The sequence below is a fragment of the Equus quagga genome, chromosome 1 (assembly GCF_021613505.1).
Source record: "Equus quagga isolate Etosha38 chromosome 1, UCLA_HA_Equagga_1.0, whole genome shotgun sequence".
NCBI lineage: Eukaryota > Metazoa > Chordata > Mammalia > Perissodactyla > Equidae > Equus > Equus quagga.
Window position 1 is genome coordinate 76506281 of NC_060267.1, and position 17340 is coordinate 76523620.

General features: G+C 50.2%; 1 protein-coding gene across 9 annotated transcripts in view; it reads left to right on the top strand.

The window, feature by feature from the left end:
• Nucleotides 1-17340, top strand: part of ZNF618 (zinc finger protein 618) — a 124186-nt gene that overhangs the window by 84848 nt on the left and 21998 nt on the right. For 2 of the 9 annotated variants that reach the window (XM_046667709.1, XM_046667726.1), the window contains 2 exons: nt 10576-10815; nt 14497-14577. In XM_046667709.1, the coding sequence (XP_046523665.1) occupies nt 10576-10815; nt 14497-14577 (321 nt within the window). Of the gene's footprint in view, nt 1-10575; nt 10816-14493; nt 14578-16490; nt 16536-17340 lie in introns of all 9 variants that reach the window. The other 7 variants (XM_046667740.1, XM_046667759.1, XM_046667701.1 and 4 more) reach the window with 6 other exon arrangements.

A 17340-nucleotide genomic window follows, 5' to 3' on the forward strand; every position in this document is an offset into this window, starting at 1 on the left:
GAGGTCTTTCCAGCCCAGGGGTCTGGATTCCTGGTCTGAGAAGACCTTCAGGCAGGCATCAGTGGTGACCCAACTAGAGGAGCCCGTCTCACCACCCAGGCTGGGGACGTCTGGGTCATCCAGTCCCCACTGCGTGGCCAGGTCCTGTGTCCAGGAGAGAGGACACAGCTTCTGCTGGGCGGGCACTGACCCATCCCGTTGACCCACAAATGGTGACGATGTTGAGATATCAGGGCTGCGGCTGAGCTTGAGCTCCATGGCCCGGACCCCTCTGGGGATCCCGCTTTCCACGGGAGGGGACAGGGGCAGCTGTGCGTGGGCACCTGCCCACCTGTGCTGTCCAGGGAAGCAGCACCTGCCCTGCTGCTCAGAGGGGATGCTACCCAGAATGCACTTCCAGTTGGATGTTAATTACAAGACCAGCCTGCAACCGTGGGGTCAGCCTTTGGAGAATAACTTGCATGCTGCTTATACTGTTGCCCCAAATGGCTCTTCCTGGAACAGGGTGCATAAGGTCACGGAGTTAAGAAGAGAAGGAGCCTGGCTTTGAACCCAGCAGGCGAGCTCTGGGTCCATACTCTTAACCCCGAAGCTGTTCTGCATCACGTGTCCAATGGTGCAGGAGGAAGGGGTCCATCCCTGGCCCCCTGATTTCTTCCTTAACATCCAGGTGCTTCTCTCCGGAAGGGCTGTCTACTGTTTCTCGGTTCCTCATTTTCTTTTTCTCTCTGTCGTGGACTCTTTGTCTTTTTGCATCTGTTTGTTGAGTGAATCTGTCTTGTCTATTACTCACGGAAGTCTGGAGCCTCTGAGATCGTCTGTGTTGAAAAGACAGCATGAGTGATTTAGGCTGGAACCAACAGACGACTGATTCTCGAAAGCCGACCAAGAAATAGCCCCTCCACTGGCCTTTGGATCTAGAGACTTGTATGTCCGTGGGTTCTGTGTGGAATTAGGGGCTGGACTTGACAGCTTCATCAAGTGGTACCCAGGCCTAAGCCGGGAGAGACTGTGGGTGCGGTGAGAGGATCCTGGAGGACCTGTGCTGGCTGCAGGAGAAGTTGGTGTGAATGCGCTTGTAGAATGTCTACTCTTGCGTGTCTGGCTGCTTTCACTCAGCAAAATGTTTTTAAGATTCATGCTTGTCGTTTATATCAGTTCATTCTTTTTTACTGCTGAGCGATATTCTGTTGTGTGAAAATACGACAGTTTGTTTAGCCATTTGCTTGTTCATCTGAGTTGTTTCCAGTTTTAGGCTATTATGAAGAAAGCTGCTGTGAAAATGCTTGTACAAGACTTTTCACGGACATGTGTTCATTTCGGTGGATTCCAAGGAGTAGGATTGCTGGGTCATGGGGGAGAGTATGTTTTTAAGAACTGACAAACCATTTTCCAAAATGACTGGAGCATCTTATGCTCCCACCAGCCACGGATCGGGGTTCCACTTGCTCCGCGTTCTTGCCAGCATTTGGGAGCAATGGCTCTTTAATTCTTCCTGTTCTCATGCGGGGGTGGTGGGATCTCATTGTGTTGTTGATTTGTATTTTCCTGATGCGTAATGATGCTGAGCACTTTTTCATCGGCTTCTTGGCCATTTGTCTGTTTTTCTTCAGAGACGGTTTAAATCTTTTGCCCTGTTTTTGGTTGGGTTGTTTGTCTTTTTTTATTATTAAGTCGTAGGAGTTTATATATCCTAGATCCAGGTCCATTATCATATATATATAGTGAATATTTTCTCTCAGTCTTCGGCATCCCTGTTGATTTTCACACAATACTTTTTGATGAGCAGTTGTTTCTTCATTTTGGTGAAGTCTAATTTATCACTTTTTTTATGGTTAGTGCTTTCTGGGTCCTACCCAGCATATTCTTGCCTACCTCGAGATAGTGAAGATATTCTCCTTTATTATCTTTTAGAAGCTTTATAATTTTAGCTTTTGCATTTAGGTCTGTGATCCATTTCCAGTTAGCTTTTGTGAGCGATGAGAGGTATGCGTTGAGATCCATTTTCGTCCATATGGATATCCGGTTGCTCTCACACCATTTGTTGAAAGGATTGTCCCTTTCCCCATTGCATTGCCTTGGGACCTTTCTGAAAATCAGTTGAATATATAAGTGTGAGTTTATTTCTGTTCCACTGATCTATTTGTTTATGTTTATGCCAAAACGGTTTTATTTACTGGAGTTTTGTACCGAGTCTTAAATCAGGTACTCTCAGTTTTTCAATTTTGTCCTTTTTAAAGAATATTTGTCTATTCTAGGAACTTTGCTTTTCCATGTAAATATTGGTCTTCTTGCCAATTTCTACAGAATTTCCAACTGGTATTTTGTTTAGGATTACACCAAATCTGTAGACCAATCTGGGGAGAATAGACCTCATAATAATAGTGGGTCTTCCAATCCATGAACATGGTATATGTCTCTCCAAGCATTTGGTCTTTTAATTTCTCTCAGCCGGAGTTTGTACTTTTCAGAGTAGAGGTCTCGCACATCTTTTATTGAATTATCTCTAAGTATTGTATGTTTTTGATGCCATGATTTTTTATTTTCCAGTCGTTTTTTGCTAGTACATATAAACACAGTTGATTTTTGTATATTGAGTTTGTATCCTGAAACTTTGCTAAATTCACTTATTAGTTCTCATAGGTTTTTTTTGGGTAGATTCTTAGCATTTTTCTCATACATGCAGATGTCATCTGCTAATAAAGACTGCTCTGCCTCCTTCTTTCCAATCTGTATTCTTTTTATTATCTTTTTCTTTCTCACTATACTGATTACGACCCTCCAGTACAATGTTGAACAGAAGAAATGAGTGATATCTCTGCCTTGTTCCCAATCATAGGGTTCAGATTTTCCTTAAGGATCCATTCTCATCGAGGATTGTGTTGGCTGAAGGAGGGTTTCATAGATGCCCTTCATCTGTTGAGGAAGTCACCTTCCCTTCCTAGTTTACTGAAAGCTTGTATCATCAGTTGGTGTCACGTGTTTTTTCCTCCATCTGTTGAGATGATTATATGATTCTTGTCTTTTATTCTGATAATGCGGTGAATTTCATGGATTGATTTTTGTTATCTTTTAAAAGAAGTCACCATGCCTGTACTTTATTGAAATACGTTGAGATGATCAGAAGGTCAGGCTATGAAATGAACTGAAGACGGTCACAGTGTTGGGATGTTTCTTCTTTGCCAGAAGAATGACTTCCTGCTTTGAAGCCCCTTTTTCTTGGATGGGTGTCTGAGTTACTTTAGGAACCAGGGTAGTTTGTAGAGTTACTTTGCTTTCAAGAAGATGTTTTCTGTTCACTTCAGTCTGAAATTCCCCAGAATTTTACCTGGCTTTTCATATCACTCCCAAAACTGAGCCCTCGAGGGCAGGTAACTACAGTCCTAGGATGAGCAGAGGGCCCTATATTCAATCAGTGATTTGGTAATGATGGACATAATCAAAAAAGTAAGTATTTCTGTTGAAGTGTTTTAAACCTTTATTGAGATATGCTGTCCTACAATAAAGTGCCTGTAGTTAAAGTGTACATTTGAAAAGTTTTGACCTATGTGTGCACCCATGAAACCATTACTGCAATCAAGATCATGAACATATCCATCACCTCCAGAAGTTTCCTTGTGCTCTTTTATAATCTCTTGCTCACAACTTCCCCACCCCCATCCCCATCCCTGGGCAGGCGCTGCTCTGCTTCCTAGTAGTATAGATTAGTTTGCATTTTCTAGAATACTGCATATATGGGATCTTATATGTACTCTTTTTTTGTGTGAGAGAGGGCCTGGCTTCTTTCACTCACCATAATTGTTTAAAGATTCATCCATGTTTGCATATGTCAGAAGTTCATTGCTTTTAATTGTTGAGTAGCAGTATTCCATTATCTAGATATAGATATAGCAGTATTCCGTTGTCTCTTCACTTATAGATGCACATATGGTGTGTTTCCGGTTTGGAGCTAATACAGATAAAGGTGCTGTGAACTTTTGTGTACACGTCTTTGTAGAGTTTCATTTCTCTTGGGTGAATACCTAGGAATGGAATGGCTGGATCATATGGTAGGTGTACGTTTAACTTTTAAGAGACAGCCAAACCGGTTTTCAAAGCGGTTATGCCATATTACATCGCAACCAGCAGTGTCCTTTTCTGTTCTTATAATGTCCTTGTCTGAGTTGAATATCAGAGTAATTCTGGCCTTAGAGAATCAGTTGGGAAGAGTGTTCCCTGACTGTGGTGTCAATTAGGTTAAGTTGATTCATAATGTTATTCAGATCGCTATACTTTTTCAAGCTTTTTGAAAAAAATTTAATCTGCTTTTTTCCTCCAGTACTGAGAGAGGAGCATTAAAATCTGCAGCTAAAATGCTCTTCTTCCTTTAATTCTGTCAGTTATTGAGTCATGTGCTTTGAAACTTTGTTTTCAGGTGCACACATTTAGGATGATCATGTCTTGATGAACTGACCCTTTTTAAAAGTGTGCAGTGCCCTTTATCTCTGGTAATACCTGTCGTCCCAAAATCTACTTTATCTGATATTAATATAGCCACTGCAGCTTGCTTAGGATTAATGTCAGCATGCTATATCTCTTCTCATCCTTTTCTTTTAATCTGTCTGTGTCTGTATCTTTGAAGTGCATCCATAAAGTTGGTTCTTGCTCCTTTATCCAGTCGGGCAGTCTCTGCCTTTTAAACAAAGTATTTAGTCCATTTATATTTAGTATAATTTACTGATATGTTTGGATTTAAGTTTACCACCTTGAATTTTTTTCTGTTCGTCCCATCTCTTCTCATCGTTCATTTTTTCTTTTCTTGCCTTCTTTAATATTAATTAAGAATTTTTTTTTATTTCCTTTGTTAACTTGTTGGCTATACCTCTTTTTCTTTAGTGGTTACTCTGTGGTTTATAATATACATCTTTACTGTATTCTAATCAACTATGAATTCATGACATAAAACATCACACCTAATGTCAGAGCTTTATGAGTCTACTTCCATGTACTATCTCTCAGGCCTGTGTGCTATTATTACTTGTATACGTCTATATAAGTTATAAACCCAACAATTATCCTTTTTGCTTTGAACAGTCAATCACTTGTTAAAGTAATTAAGAAATGAGAAAACGGCTGTTATATTTACCTGCCTATTTACCATTTCCTGTGCTTTTCTTTCCTTTTTATAAATCTAAATTCCGTCTATACTCGTTATTCCCCGAATTTCGTTATTCCCTGAAGAGCTTTCTTTAACATTTCTTGTATTATAGATCTGTTGGTGAAAGATTTTATTAACTGAAGATGTTTTTATTTCACCTCCTCTTTTGAAGGATGTTTTCTCTGGATATGAAATTCTAAGTTGAGAAATTTTTTTTTTTCAGCACTTTAAAAATGTCTTTCCTTCATCTTCTGGCTTTTGTTGTCTCTGATGAGAAGTCAAAGATCATTCTGATTGTTATTCTATGTTTAATATGCCTTTTTTTTCTGGATGCTTTTACATATTTCTCTGTATTACTGATTTTCAGCAATTTGATTATGATGTATGGTTTTCTTTATGTTTATCCTGTTTGGGATTTCTTGAACTTCTTGGATGAATGGATGAATGGGTTTAGATTTTTTTAAATCAAATTTGGACAGTTTTCAGTCAATATTTCTTCAAATATTTTTCTTCCCCAATCTCTCTTTCCTCTCCCTTTGAGACTTTAATTACATGTATGTTAAACCATTTTACAGATCAACAGAAGCACTGTTCAAATTTTCAGTGTAGTTTTCCCTCTGTGCTTCCATTTGGACAGTTTCTAGTGCCCTGTCTTCGAGTTCATTGATCTTTTCTTCTACAGTGTCTAATCGGTTTTATTAGAAAAATCCTTCAGTTGAATTTTTCATTTCAGCAACCATATTTTTCATCTCTGTAATTTCTGCTTGGTTCCTTTTTACATCATTCCTTTCTTCATTATGTTCATATTATCCATTAAATCTTTGCGCGTATTTATAATAGCTGCTTTAAGGTCCTTGTCTGCAAATGCCGTCATCCCTGTCATTTCTGTATGTTTCTACTGACTGTTTTTTTCTCTTGATTATCAGTCACATTTTCCTGCATCACCTGACGAGTAATGTTTTATTCTTTGCTGCACATTGCAGGTGCTCTGTTGTTGAGTGTCTGGATTTTGTTATCTTCCTTTAAAAAAGGTTGGATTTTGTTCTGGCAGGCAGTTAATTTACTTACAGGTCAGCTTGATATTTCAAAGGCTTGTTTTTAAGCTGTGTTAAGGCAGGGCTAGAGTAGTTCATGTTCTAGGGTTAGAGTAAGCCTTCTGAAGCACAGGCTTTCCAGGTCTCAGTTGAATGCCCAAGGTGTTCAGCAAGGTCTCTCCTCTCCGGCAGGTGGGAACTCAAACATCTCCAAACCTGTGCAACCTCCGGATCCTCACTCAGCTCACAGCCCCCAGTGGCTGTTTGCCGCAGCCTTTGCAGAGGCTCCCTCTGCACAAATCAGTTTGACATTCAGCCAAAGACTTCATGGGGACCCTGTGCATGTTTCCAGCGTTGTTTTTTTTTTTTTTTTTTTTTTTTGCACAATTCCCTCCTCTTTGTTATTCTGCATTGCAAAATCCAGCCACCTCAGAAGCCCTGAACCCTAATCACTGCCTCCTCTGTTCTGCGAGATCGCTGTGCTTTGGGTCCACCTCTGTGCTGTGGTCCAGATCTCTCCAGGCAGAGAGGTGGAGTGATGGTGGGGCTCACGGCAGGTCTTCTTTCCTGAATCACAGTCCTGCGCCGCCTGCTGTTGAAGGTATGAAAACTGTCATTTCATGTGTTTTGTCCAGCCTTGCAGTTGACCAGGGAGGAGGGTTAGTCCCACACCAGTTGCTCCATCATGGCCAGAGGTATAAGGTCTCCAGTTGTCTTTCTAAGGCTAAAATCCTTAGTAGGGAGTAGGGTTTCCCAAATTGACACTCCTCTTGCATCACGTCTCCCATTCATTCCCACCTCCAGCCCTTGAGCACACTCTTCCCATTTGCCTTGAACGCATTTCCACCCCCTTCTGCCTAGTAAGGGTTTCAAGGAGACCCCCTGGTCCCTCCACCCTCTCAGCTGCATAGTTACTTTTCTCGAATCCTTGTATTCTCAGGATTTTTCGCTCCATTTAAATTTTCAAAGCTTTACAGAAAGGAGAGACCATGGTGTTCTCTTATTTTAAAATATCTCTTATGGGTAAATATCTCGTATGCTTCTTACAAGGGCAATCAGCCAGTCTGTCCGAAGCTCTTTCTTCCTTTCTCAGTGAAAGCCCAGGTAGGAATTCCAGCCTGATAACATCGCATGTGGGAAGGTCAACAGATGGAGCAAGCTGTTGAGTGAAATGGGTTCAGAGCCTGGGCAGTTCATCCTGGCTCAGCCCCAACCTGCCCTTTGACCCTGGAGTGGTGGTGTACCTCTCGGAGCCTCTGCCTACCCATCTGCCTCATACTCTGCGGGCCGTTGGGAGGATAACGTGACACAGCTTCGTATGTCATCTCTTGGGCATCCCACCTTTGACGTGCTCAGCGGTTCTGAATCATTCCTGCGTTGATTCTCTGATTCCACAATATCTGTTGAGCACTTCCTGTGTGTCAGGGAATGTTCCAGGCACTCAGTGCGCGGTCGGGCCAAACTGGCAGAGTCCCTGCCCTCACAGAGCTTGCAGGCTAACGGGGAAACAGACATCGATCTAAAGATCGTACTGCGTGTCCTTACCGATGGCGATCAGATCTCGGAAGGGAAGAGGAGAGGGGGCTGAAAAATAAATGACCAGGGGAATATCAGGGAGGGTGGCCAGAGGAAGTGATGTTTAAGTGGAGGTGTGTAGGACCAGAAGCAGTTATCCGGGCAGAAATTGGAGGGACAAACATTGCTGGCAGAGGGAATAGCATGTGCAAAGGCCATGAACCTCAGAAGAAAAAGGATATTGTCGAACGGGAGAGGGCGAGAGGGGAGCAGGTCCCAGGCTGCTGGGTGGTTGAGAAAACAGATGCCCTAGGGTTTCTTATATCACGTGCTCTGTGGGGGTCCCTGAGCTCCCTGCCGCAGGGGAGGAGGGGCACTCGCACGTGGAATGCCAGGATTTTGACAGCCAGATTGTAGACCATGAGAAGGCCCGATTTGGAGGGTCTCCTAGAGACCTAGAGAAAGCAGCGTGCTGAATTTATCGCTCAGAAATTCTCTGTCCCCTGTGCCCAGGTCCCCGGGGTGTGTGGATTAGTGCTGAAGGGGGACCACATGGCCTCGTGCAGAGGCCTCCTTGAGGAGCCGGCAGGTTTGAGCTCCTGTCCCATCCTGGCACTAACTTTCTGTGTGGCCGTAAACTGTTAACCATTCTGGGCCTTGGTTTCCTTATTCCTAAAAAAATACTAGTAATCGCTGCTCATGTTTGAAGAGCTGTTTATCCTTCATGGTGCTTCTGTGACTTTCTTGGATTCTCCACAAAATGCCCGTGAGGTTGGTAGCACAGAGATGGGTGTCCCCCTGCTATCAGGGGTGTGCTGGGGGAGCTAAGGCCAAGAGAGGGGAAATAGAGTCCGAGACGGCAGAGGCCGAAGGTCATGGACCTGGGGCTCAGGCTGGTTGGCCTCGCTCCACACTCAGTGCCAGTTCTGTTCCAGTGAACCACCAGCTGTGTCCCCAAACCGTGCTTGAGGGTGACAGTGGAGAAGTCAGAGATGGGACTCTGGATGCCTCCCCCAGAGTGTGATGTGTAGGTTTATTCTGTAGCTAAAAAATATTTGGAAGGGTCAGACCGGGTTGCCTAGTGGTTAAGTTCAGCGCACTCCGCTTTGACAGCCCGGGTTCGGTTCCTGGGTGGGGACCTACACCACTCGTCTGTCAGTGGCCATGCTGTGGTGGCAGCTCACCTACAAAAAGAAGAAGATTGGCAGTGGATGTTAGCTCAGGGCAAATCTTCCTCAGCATAAAAAAAATTTGGACGTTATGAGACGAGCCGCCCTTCTGGTTGGACTCAGGGGCCTCTGAGGTCCTTGGCTCTGAAAAGGGAGGAGGGAGAGTGGGAGGGAGCATATGGAGGTGTCCTTTCTCCCCAGACTCTCCGGGCCTCATTCAGAACACAAGATTCCAGAGACTGGGGGTTGAGGCGGCAAGGGACGCCTGAATTCTCCACACACTGAGGCCTTGGTGGGGCTCAAGTGGTGCAGATGGGGGCCTACTTAAGGGGGCTGTGACTGAGGGACTCCCCAGCTCTGGGCATCTGGCTGCCACTCTGGGTGGAGGGAGGTGGTGACCTTCCAAAGGGAGGAGGGGAAGCCTGAATCCTCTGAGCTCGCCTTAGTGCCTCGAGGTGGTAAACAAAACTTTGAAGAGTGGGTTCCGGTGTGACCTTGGGCAAGGCCCTGCCTCCTGCTTCTCTGGGCCTGGGCTCCCGATCTGCCAGGAGTGGGCCGAGGTGGAGGACCAGGGAGCGCCTTTTTGTTTTGGGCTCTGAAAGCCGTGGGTGGAGTGTCTGGTGCCAGGATGGACGCTGTCCCAGGAGCAGCGGTGTGACGAGGCTCCTCCTTTGCCCCCAGAGGCAGGAAAGGAGCTGCTGGGTCATTCGCAGGCAGCTCAGTGCTCCGGCCAGGCTCTGGGTCAAGACGATGTCCTCAGGATGGTCCCCATTCCTGTGGGTCCTCTGAGCCGCCTGGTCAGCATCAAAGAGGGGCCCGTCCCTCCTGCCTGGTCCCCTCTTACCTTTAGGGGAGAGAGTTGCCGTTGAGTGAGAAGACCGCTGCCCCCCTCCTCTTTCGTTTTGAATGTGGGAGTGTGGCCAGGGTCAAGGGTCGCCAGCACTGGTGATTGCAGCCCTGGGCAGTGTGAAGGAGGAAGACCACTGCCTGCCCAAGACTGCCAGAGGTGGAGACCACTCGAGTGTCAGCCCCCGTGTTCTCAGTGACCCCAGCCTCTGCAGGGAACTCGGGTGAGGGAGGCAGGAGAAATGGTGACACAGGGTTCCCCAGACACCACAGTGACGTGCTGCCCTTATTTCAGTCAAAGCCTCGGGCCCTGGATTGAGCACTGTCCCCTGAGAGCAGCCACTCTCAGTCAGTGGCCAGGGGGCACCGGAGCCCCTACCACTAAAACCTTGGGGTGGCATTGGGCCCTCTGCTTTTACCCCACCCCACCAGTCAACCCTGGCACGTCTCTGCCTGTTTTCATCATTACGTCCAGGCCGGCCTGCCTTTGAAGGAAGAGGCTTGCAAGTGAATGTTCTAGAAAATGCCCTTGGGCCTGGGTCACCTAATCAGGTGCCCCAGGCATGCATCACAGGTTGAGTTCTTAGACCCTCAGAGCCTGGACTGGTCAAGGTTATGGGTGACCCACCCAGGGGGCTGGTCGGTGGGCTCCAGGAGACACTCAGGGTGAGCTGGCGATCAGGCTGCCTTCCAGGAGAAGCTGGAGAAGGTTCTAGACTCCCGGGCTTTCTCCAGTTCCGGGTGGGAGTGAGAGCCTTTAGTCTCTGTGGACCGACAAGAGGTTTCAACCCTTGAGCATGGGGGCCTGTGGCCCAGGAGGCCCCTCACTCTACGGGCTCCAAGCCCTCGGGGACTGAGAGCGTGACCCTCTCAGGTACCGCCCCCGGGTGGGAGCCGCCGGACGATCCAGACACGGGCTCTGAGTGTTCACATCCAGAGGTCTCCCCATCTCCGCGCTTCGTGGCGGCGAAGACCCAGACGAACCAGTCGGGGAAAAAGGCTCCGGCCTCCGTGGTCCGATGTGCCACCCTCTTACACCGCACCCCTCCAGCCACCCAAACCCAGACGTTCCGCACGCCAAACTCGGGATCTCCGGCAAGCAAGGCGACCGCAGGTACCAATGGCCTATGTCCCCCCACACTTCCTCCACTCCCTGCCCTTCGCATCTGCCACAGCCGTGCCCGGGGTCATTGTTCCCTTGCAAGAGCGAGAGTGGAGGTCCCATTGTTCTCTGGGACGAATCCGGATGCGGCTGTGCCTCTGGGTGTCTCTGTGACAGAGGCGAGCCATCAAACCTCTCTGCATCTCGATTTTCTTGCCCTAACTGAGAGAGTTGTACACGATGGTAGGCATCTATTTTTTTATTTTTTTTTAAGCAGGAGAATATTTTTTTTCCACATCCTGGCCTAAGGAGTTAAAAATTTTTTAAAATTAGTTACCAATGTTTGCACATTAGGAGATTTTATGTAAAACTTCTGATTTGCAGCTGACATTGAAAAGCCAGTTCTGGCAGTCCTCGGGCCACTTTCCTGCAGGGGCAACAATTGGCTGGAGGGCCGACCACCGCTGCCTCCTTTCACAGAGCATGTGCTCTCCCGTTTGCCACAGTCCCCACCACTCCCTCCTGCCTCCCCAACACAGTGGCCACGTGGCTGGTGTCATTTCTCATTGTGATCACACTGTTGTCTGTCTCTCATCTAGCCCAGTTCATCCATTTACATCACCTGCCTGGACCCTCTTGGCATGAGTTTGCATGCCCCATCTTTCAGAAAACCCAACGTAAAAGCTCATGTCTACAGAGAGCTGCTTTCCATGAGGCAGAGGAGTTGACCAGGAGTTCTGTTCTCTTGGCCTCCCCCTATCTAGTACTACCTGTGAACCCCCCCAAGCCATAGCCCAGCACGAAACCAATGGATGCCAGCTGCATTGTTGTCTGAGTCCGTGCAGAAGGGGGCTCAGACTCCAGAAGGCTGAACAGCAGCTTCACAGCAGCCATTTCCCCCAGGAAAACTGGTAGACACACTGTGTGCTGAGTACCAGTTATTAGGAATCCTGGTTCATACCTGGGTGGGATGAGCCTTGGGCCGCCTGCCCGGATGTGTGGGATGTAGGGTCGAGTGGTAATGTAGTCCTTCTGGGACCAGGGGCCTTTCATTTGCCCTCAAGAGGCCCAAAGCCATCCGTTAAATATGCGGTGGTCAAACTGAGGGCTCCATTACATGAACCAGTAGATTGGACCAATGACAGAGCAAGTGAGATGTGATTGCCTTTTTCTCTCTGGTTCAGGAGGCTAATTTTGGGGAAGGATGTGGTTCCTAAAAATGTGTGAAGATATGCTTGTTGTGCTCAGGTCTCCCAAAAGGAGAGTAAGTAGTTAATCAGCCTTGAAGTTAACGGTTTTCCAGGCTCTGCGATGAGAAGAGCCAACAGCCGTTGTGTTTTTGCAACAGTAGTCATAAATTGGTAAGAAACAGATGATCATCACAGGCTCGTCGGTGGTAGATTTCGGCTTGGCTGAGTAACGGGACTGTGGCTTTCAGATCTTGCTTTTAGTCTTGACCTGGTGGCTGGGAGTCTTTACGTTTCTGCAGAGAGCCGCTTGCAGGGGCTGCGTGGTCTGTGGCCGCTCTCGGACCTCAGCGTTGCCAAGTTAGCATCCAGCAAGGTTTGGGGCGTGCTTCTGGCTGCCTCCAGTGCCCTGCAAGACTTGCGGTGGGGGTCACACCTGGGTTTACCAGCTGGGCAGGGCAGAGGACACCGGGTTGTGAGCAGCAGGAACCCGCATGTTAGAGCTGGAAGTTGTCACCGCCCTGATCATTCTAGAACAGGCAGCTCTTCCCTGTGTGTGTGCGTGTGTGTGCGTGGGACTTCACCCACGGTGCCGCCCGCTGGTTTTCAGCTGGAGCTGCTGGTGGCAGGGATTTCCATCATCACCTGAGCATTAGGAGCCTAATTATAAGCATTTGTAATCTCTGCTGTGCTACGTTTACCAGTATGCTGGTCGGGCTGCACGAACATCCTCCACAGGTGGGCAGCCAGCCCCCTGCGTGCACAAGGATCTGGATGGAGAGTGCATCCCTTCCCTAGCCCAGACCTTTTCAAAACGGAAGCATCTGCCCCAAAAATGAAATCTCCTTATTCTGCCGTCTTAGAGGGTTAGGAGCATAATGAGCCCAGGAACTTGACCACCTCAGTTTCCTCTGTTTTTTCACCTATAAAATGGGAATGACAATGTGGGCCTCCTAGAGCTGTTGGCAGGATGAAGGGAGAACACCGAAGTGAAGCATCTGGACCAGGGTCTGCCACGTAGAGGTGCTCAGTCGATGAGAGTCCCGCCTGCTCCCCCCGACACAGAATCGGGGGCTTTCTTTGCCAATTTACAGGTGCTACTTGAGGTGGCAGATCTGTAGCTTCAGCCCAGGCGTTTCACAGGCACGTTTTGAAGACGTCTACCTCCTAATGTCAGCAACAGCCTCTGCGAAAACGAGGCTGCGTCAGGAGGCCTTGGGTTGGAGCCCAGGGAATTAGGCAGAGGCTGTGGGAGCCACCCCGGCTTCCTATGCCATCACCCCGATGGTCATCTGGAACCCCAGCTGTCACAGTCTGAGCACTTGCCCTCCCTGCAGAGGGTGGACTGGGTGACAGTGGCATTTCCCAAAGTGGGTTCCCGGGGTCACCAATTTTGAGGGATATTAAGGAATCTGCTATTTTTTTTTAAATGAGCTTTGGTGGCCAAATACCTTTGAGAAGCCTGGGTGAAATAAAGCTTAATGGGTCTCTTTTCGGTTGGACTTCTCAGAGCCTTTGACATGCTCATGTTAGTTGTTTCCCCTTAAGAAAGGGACTGGTCAGCTGCTCATCCCCAGTGGACTTGTTCCCAGAAGCCTGTATCTCCGGGAGCATCCACCATCCTCTTGTCCCAAGAGAATCTTGGAAAAGCCAGGTGGCTTTCCAGCTTGGATTTTTGTCTCAGTACCTGCTGCAGGGGGGGTGGGGACCAAATGGGTGTTTTTCCTCCTGGTTGGACCCTATCTTTGCATTCCACGGGTTCTGGACAGCGCCTGGGAGAGGGCGAGCCGCTCGGGAAGGTGCCACCTGTAAGCGGAGACACCCCAGAAGTCACTTGGGGAGCCAGTCCGTTCCCCTGGGTGAACCTAGCCAGACCTCGCCGGGTCTTTGGCCTCAGGGTGTGGGGCTGCCCCAGCTCTGCCCATCTTCCCTGGTCCCTTTTCTGCCACTTCAGGGACCGCTCAGCTTGCGGAGCTGGAACCAGCTGCCTGGCCCTCCTGCTCTGCCAGAGCCACCACCAGGAAACAGTCTGTCATCCTCCCTGTTCCTTTGGGGGGCCTGTGGCAGCAGAATCTGGCAGAGGGAGTCGTGAGTGGCAGATCCACATCACTCAGTGTCACAAATGTGGCTCCCCAGGGACCAAAGATGGGCAGACCCAGCCCATTTGTCATATGTTCGCTCAGCTGGATTTCATCTGTGCTCTCTTGAACAAGTCACACACGCATCACCCCCCTGCCTGGACCTGCACCCCTGGGCGCTGTCGGGGCGGGGGGGGGTCACTTAGGGCCCTGACAAGGCGTCAGGCAGCTCAGGTGACCCGGGGGAGCCGGGGGTGTCCCTGTGCTGGTTCCCCCAGCATGAATCCCTGGGCACTCACCCAGCCCGGGGGTCAGGGCGGTGCCGGTACCTCACCCTCTGAGCCTTGCTGGCACGCCCCTCCCTCAGCCCTAATGCTGACCGATCACCATCGCTTTCCCTTGCTCTCTCCTGCCCCTGCCCCCAGCAGAAAGCGCGTTCAGTCGGAGAGTAGAAGGCAAAGCACAAAACCACTTTGAAGAGACGAATAGCAGTTCCCAAAACTCCAGCGGTGAGTGTGCCCCGTGACAGCCACTGCCATCGGCTCCTGCCCTCCCCGCGGCCATGGCTGCACGCGCTCTGTGGGCTGGGGTCTGCCTGCTGCCTGATGGGTGTTGGCGGGAGGAGGCCAGGGCCAGGCAGAGCGGGAGGGGCCCTTTCTTCCACGGACGTCCCTCTGGGCCTCAGGGGCATCTCAAGGCCTGGGACTCTTCCCCATGGAGAGAGGAACTCCCCCTACCCATAGGCTGCCGTGGCCCCACTCAGATGGCCCCGGAGCGTCGGGTCTAAGTGAGCCATTGCTGTTTGTAGGGTGAACGTGGCAGCCAGTTTCTTTCCAGGAGAGGCAAAGGGGGTACAGTAGAGAGAGCTGTGGCCCAAGAGCCGGAGGCCCCAACTTCTGGCCCCACTTGGGACCTGGGGCCATCCACACACTCCCTTCCAGCCCCTACCGGCCCGAGCAGGTTTGTCTGAGATCCCTGGTGGTATTTTGGCGCCTCCTGGTGGCGGCTGAGCCTGCTGGCCGAGCCATCGCCCAGAGAGAACAGCCAAGACCATAGCCCCGGCAGACGGGGGCCACCTGCCAGGGCCGTGGGTGATCCCAAGCAAGCCAGTCTGCTCAGTGACAGCCGGGGCAGGATGGGAAAAGAATTCTGACGCTGGTTACATACAGTAAGGCGCCCGCTGACTTTCTTGCACAGTTGAAGTTTACTTCACTGAATTAGGTGTGGGCCTGTGGCTGGCGCTGGGCTGGGCACTGCCTGGGTGTAGACGGATGATGGACGTGGCTGGACGGTCAGTCAGGGGCTTTGTGAAACAGCTGGGAGCACAGATTTGAAGATAGAAACCGAGCTCCAGCTTGGGTTTCCAGCCGAGGCTCAAACCCCAGTTGCACCATCTGCAAGCTGGTGACTTGGACCAGACTCTAAATTCCTCCTCTGCTGTCCCGTGGGCAGAGCACACAGATCCTGGGCACCGGGAACGGCCAGCCAGGGCCTTGCGTGGATTACGCACTCACGTGCGGTGGTTTTAAGGAAAACAAGTGATTTGATGAATACCGCGAGGGGTGCTGTAGGAGCCCCGAGAATGTTGACATGATCCTTTAAACCGACTTTTCCAACCGGCTTCGCCCTTTTGAAAAATGTCACCCACTCAGCCTCTCCGTGAGGTGGCCCTAAAGTGATGGAGCACACCCAAGAGTAAGGAGCAGAGCCGGGACCAGAACCGCTGGCTCCTGGGGAGTGTCGTGCTCAGCCAGCCAGCCTGCACCCGCTGCCTCTCCTTCCTCCAGGGCCGACACTCAGAACTGGGAATCTTGGTGTCAAGTGCTGCCACTGCTGGCAGCCACCATTTATTGAACGCTTACTGTGTGCCTGGCATGTGTTCAGAGCTCTGTGTGTCTTGTCTGTTTCCGTCCTTCCCACAGCCCTGGGGCAGGGGTGGGGGTTGGTGTTACTGTTACCCAACTTTTCAGATGAGGAAAGTGAGGTCAGGTGAGGGTGCTGCTTGTCCCAGGTTCCCAGCTTGTGGGTGGTGGAGCCAGGATTCCTGGGGTCGTCCGTCCGGCCCCACTCTGCTGCCTCCTACGTCTGAGGCTCTGGTTTTTGGTGCCAGACATTCTCATCCTGGTGCCTGAAAGCTGCCCCCAGCTCCCTGTCCTGTGGCGGGCAGCCACACGTGGACGGTTCCTCCTTAGCGTCCTGTGGGCTCGCTTTTTGAGAGTTGAGTGTGTCCTAGAGGGATGGCCCTCACTGATCTGGGTCTGCCCGGTGCCCCAGCCCCACCCCAGACGTGAGCCTGGCTCCCAGATGCCACCCCTCCTCAGAGCCACATCTGGCTCACTGCTTATAAAGAATGGAAATAGTGACAGTCATCTCTGAGCACCAGAGCTGGAAGAGACTTAGCTGAACTGTTTCTCTTTTGCAGAAACTCCAAGTCCCCTGATTTCCAATCCTTTCCCTCTCCTGCAGAGTAAGTGATGGTCCCGTTGGGGGGTGGAGAGGGCGAGGCAGGGCAGGGAATGAACTCAGCTGGCCGCACGCTCGCTCAGGACCTCCCCAGAGCATCTGGCCTGGGGCCGCCCTCCCAGGCAGACCCGGCAGCTGTGGAGGCAGAAGGAGGCCCAGCCCCGGGCGGGCGGAGGAGTTTGGACAGGGCACGGAGCAGAGCCCTCCCTGGGGGCAGCCTGCCTCTGCCAGCCCCGGCCCTGGCAGGGACACCAACCTTCCCATTCCTATTCCCCGGGGCAGCCTCAGGACCCCTCTCCGAGCCCCATCTCAGCCGTCCTCTTCCTCCGGGTTCCTAACTCCTCTTTGCACCCCTTCTTCCTCCTTCTGGTCTTCCCTGTGCCAGGCCCTGACTTGAGTGCTGGGCACACAGGGATGAAAGATAAAGGTCCTCTCCCTTCCCCCTCACCCACCCTCCCCTCCCCTCCCCTCCCTCATCTTATCCTCACTTCCTCTTGCCTTTCTATGACTTTCTCCACTTCCTGCCCTTTCCTCCTGCCTCTCCTTCCCCGCCCTTACTGCCCTCTCTGTCCATCGCCTTGTTTGGGTTGTTCATGCATTCATTCATTCATTCCTGTCTGTGCGCTTCCACCAGCAGAGAGCCGGGCTGTGGAACAAATAAGATGCAGTCTCTGCCCTGAGAGAGCTCCAGGCCCGTTAGTCGTCCTCCCCCAACCATCCCCACACCCCCCCAGGGCCCAGAACTGCCTGGCACACAGTGAGCACTCAATAAATGTCTGCCTGGTTGGATTAGATGGTCTCCATCTGCA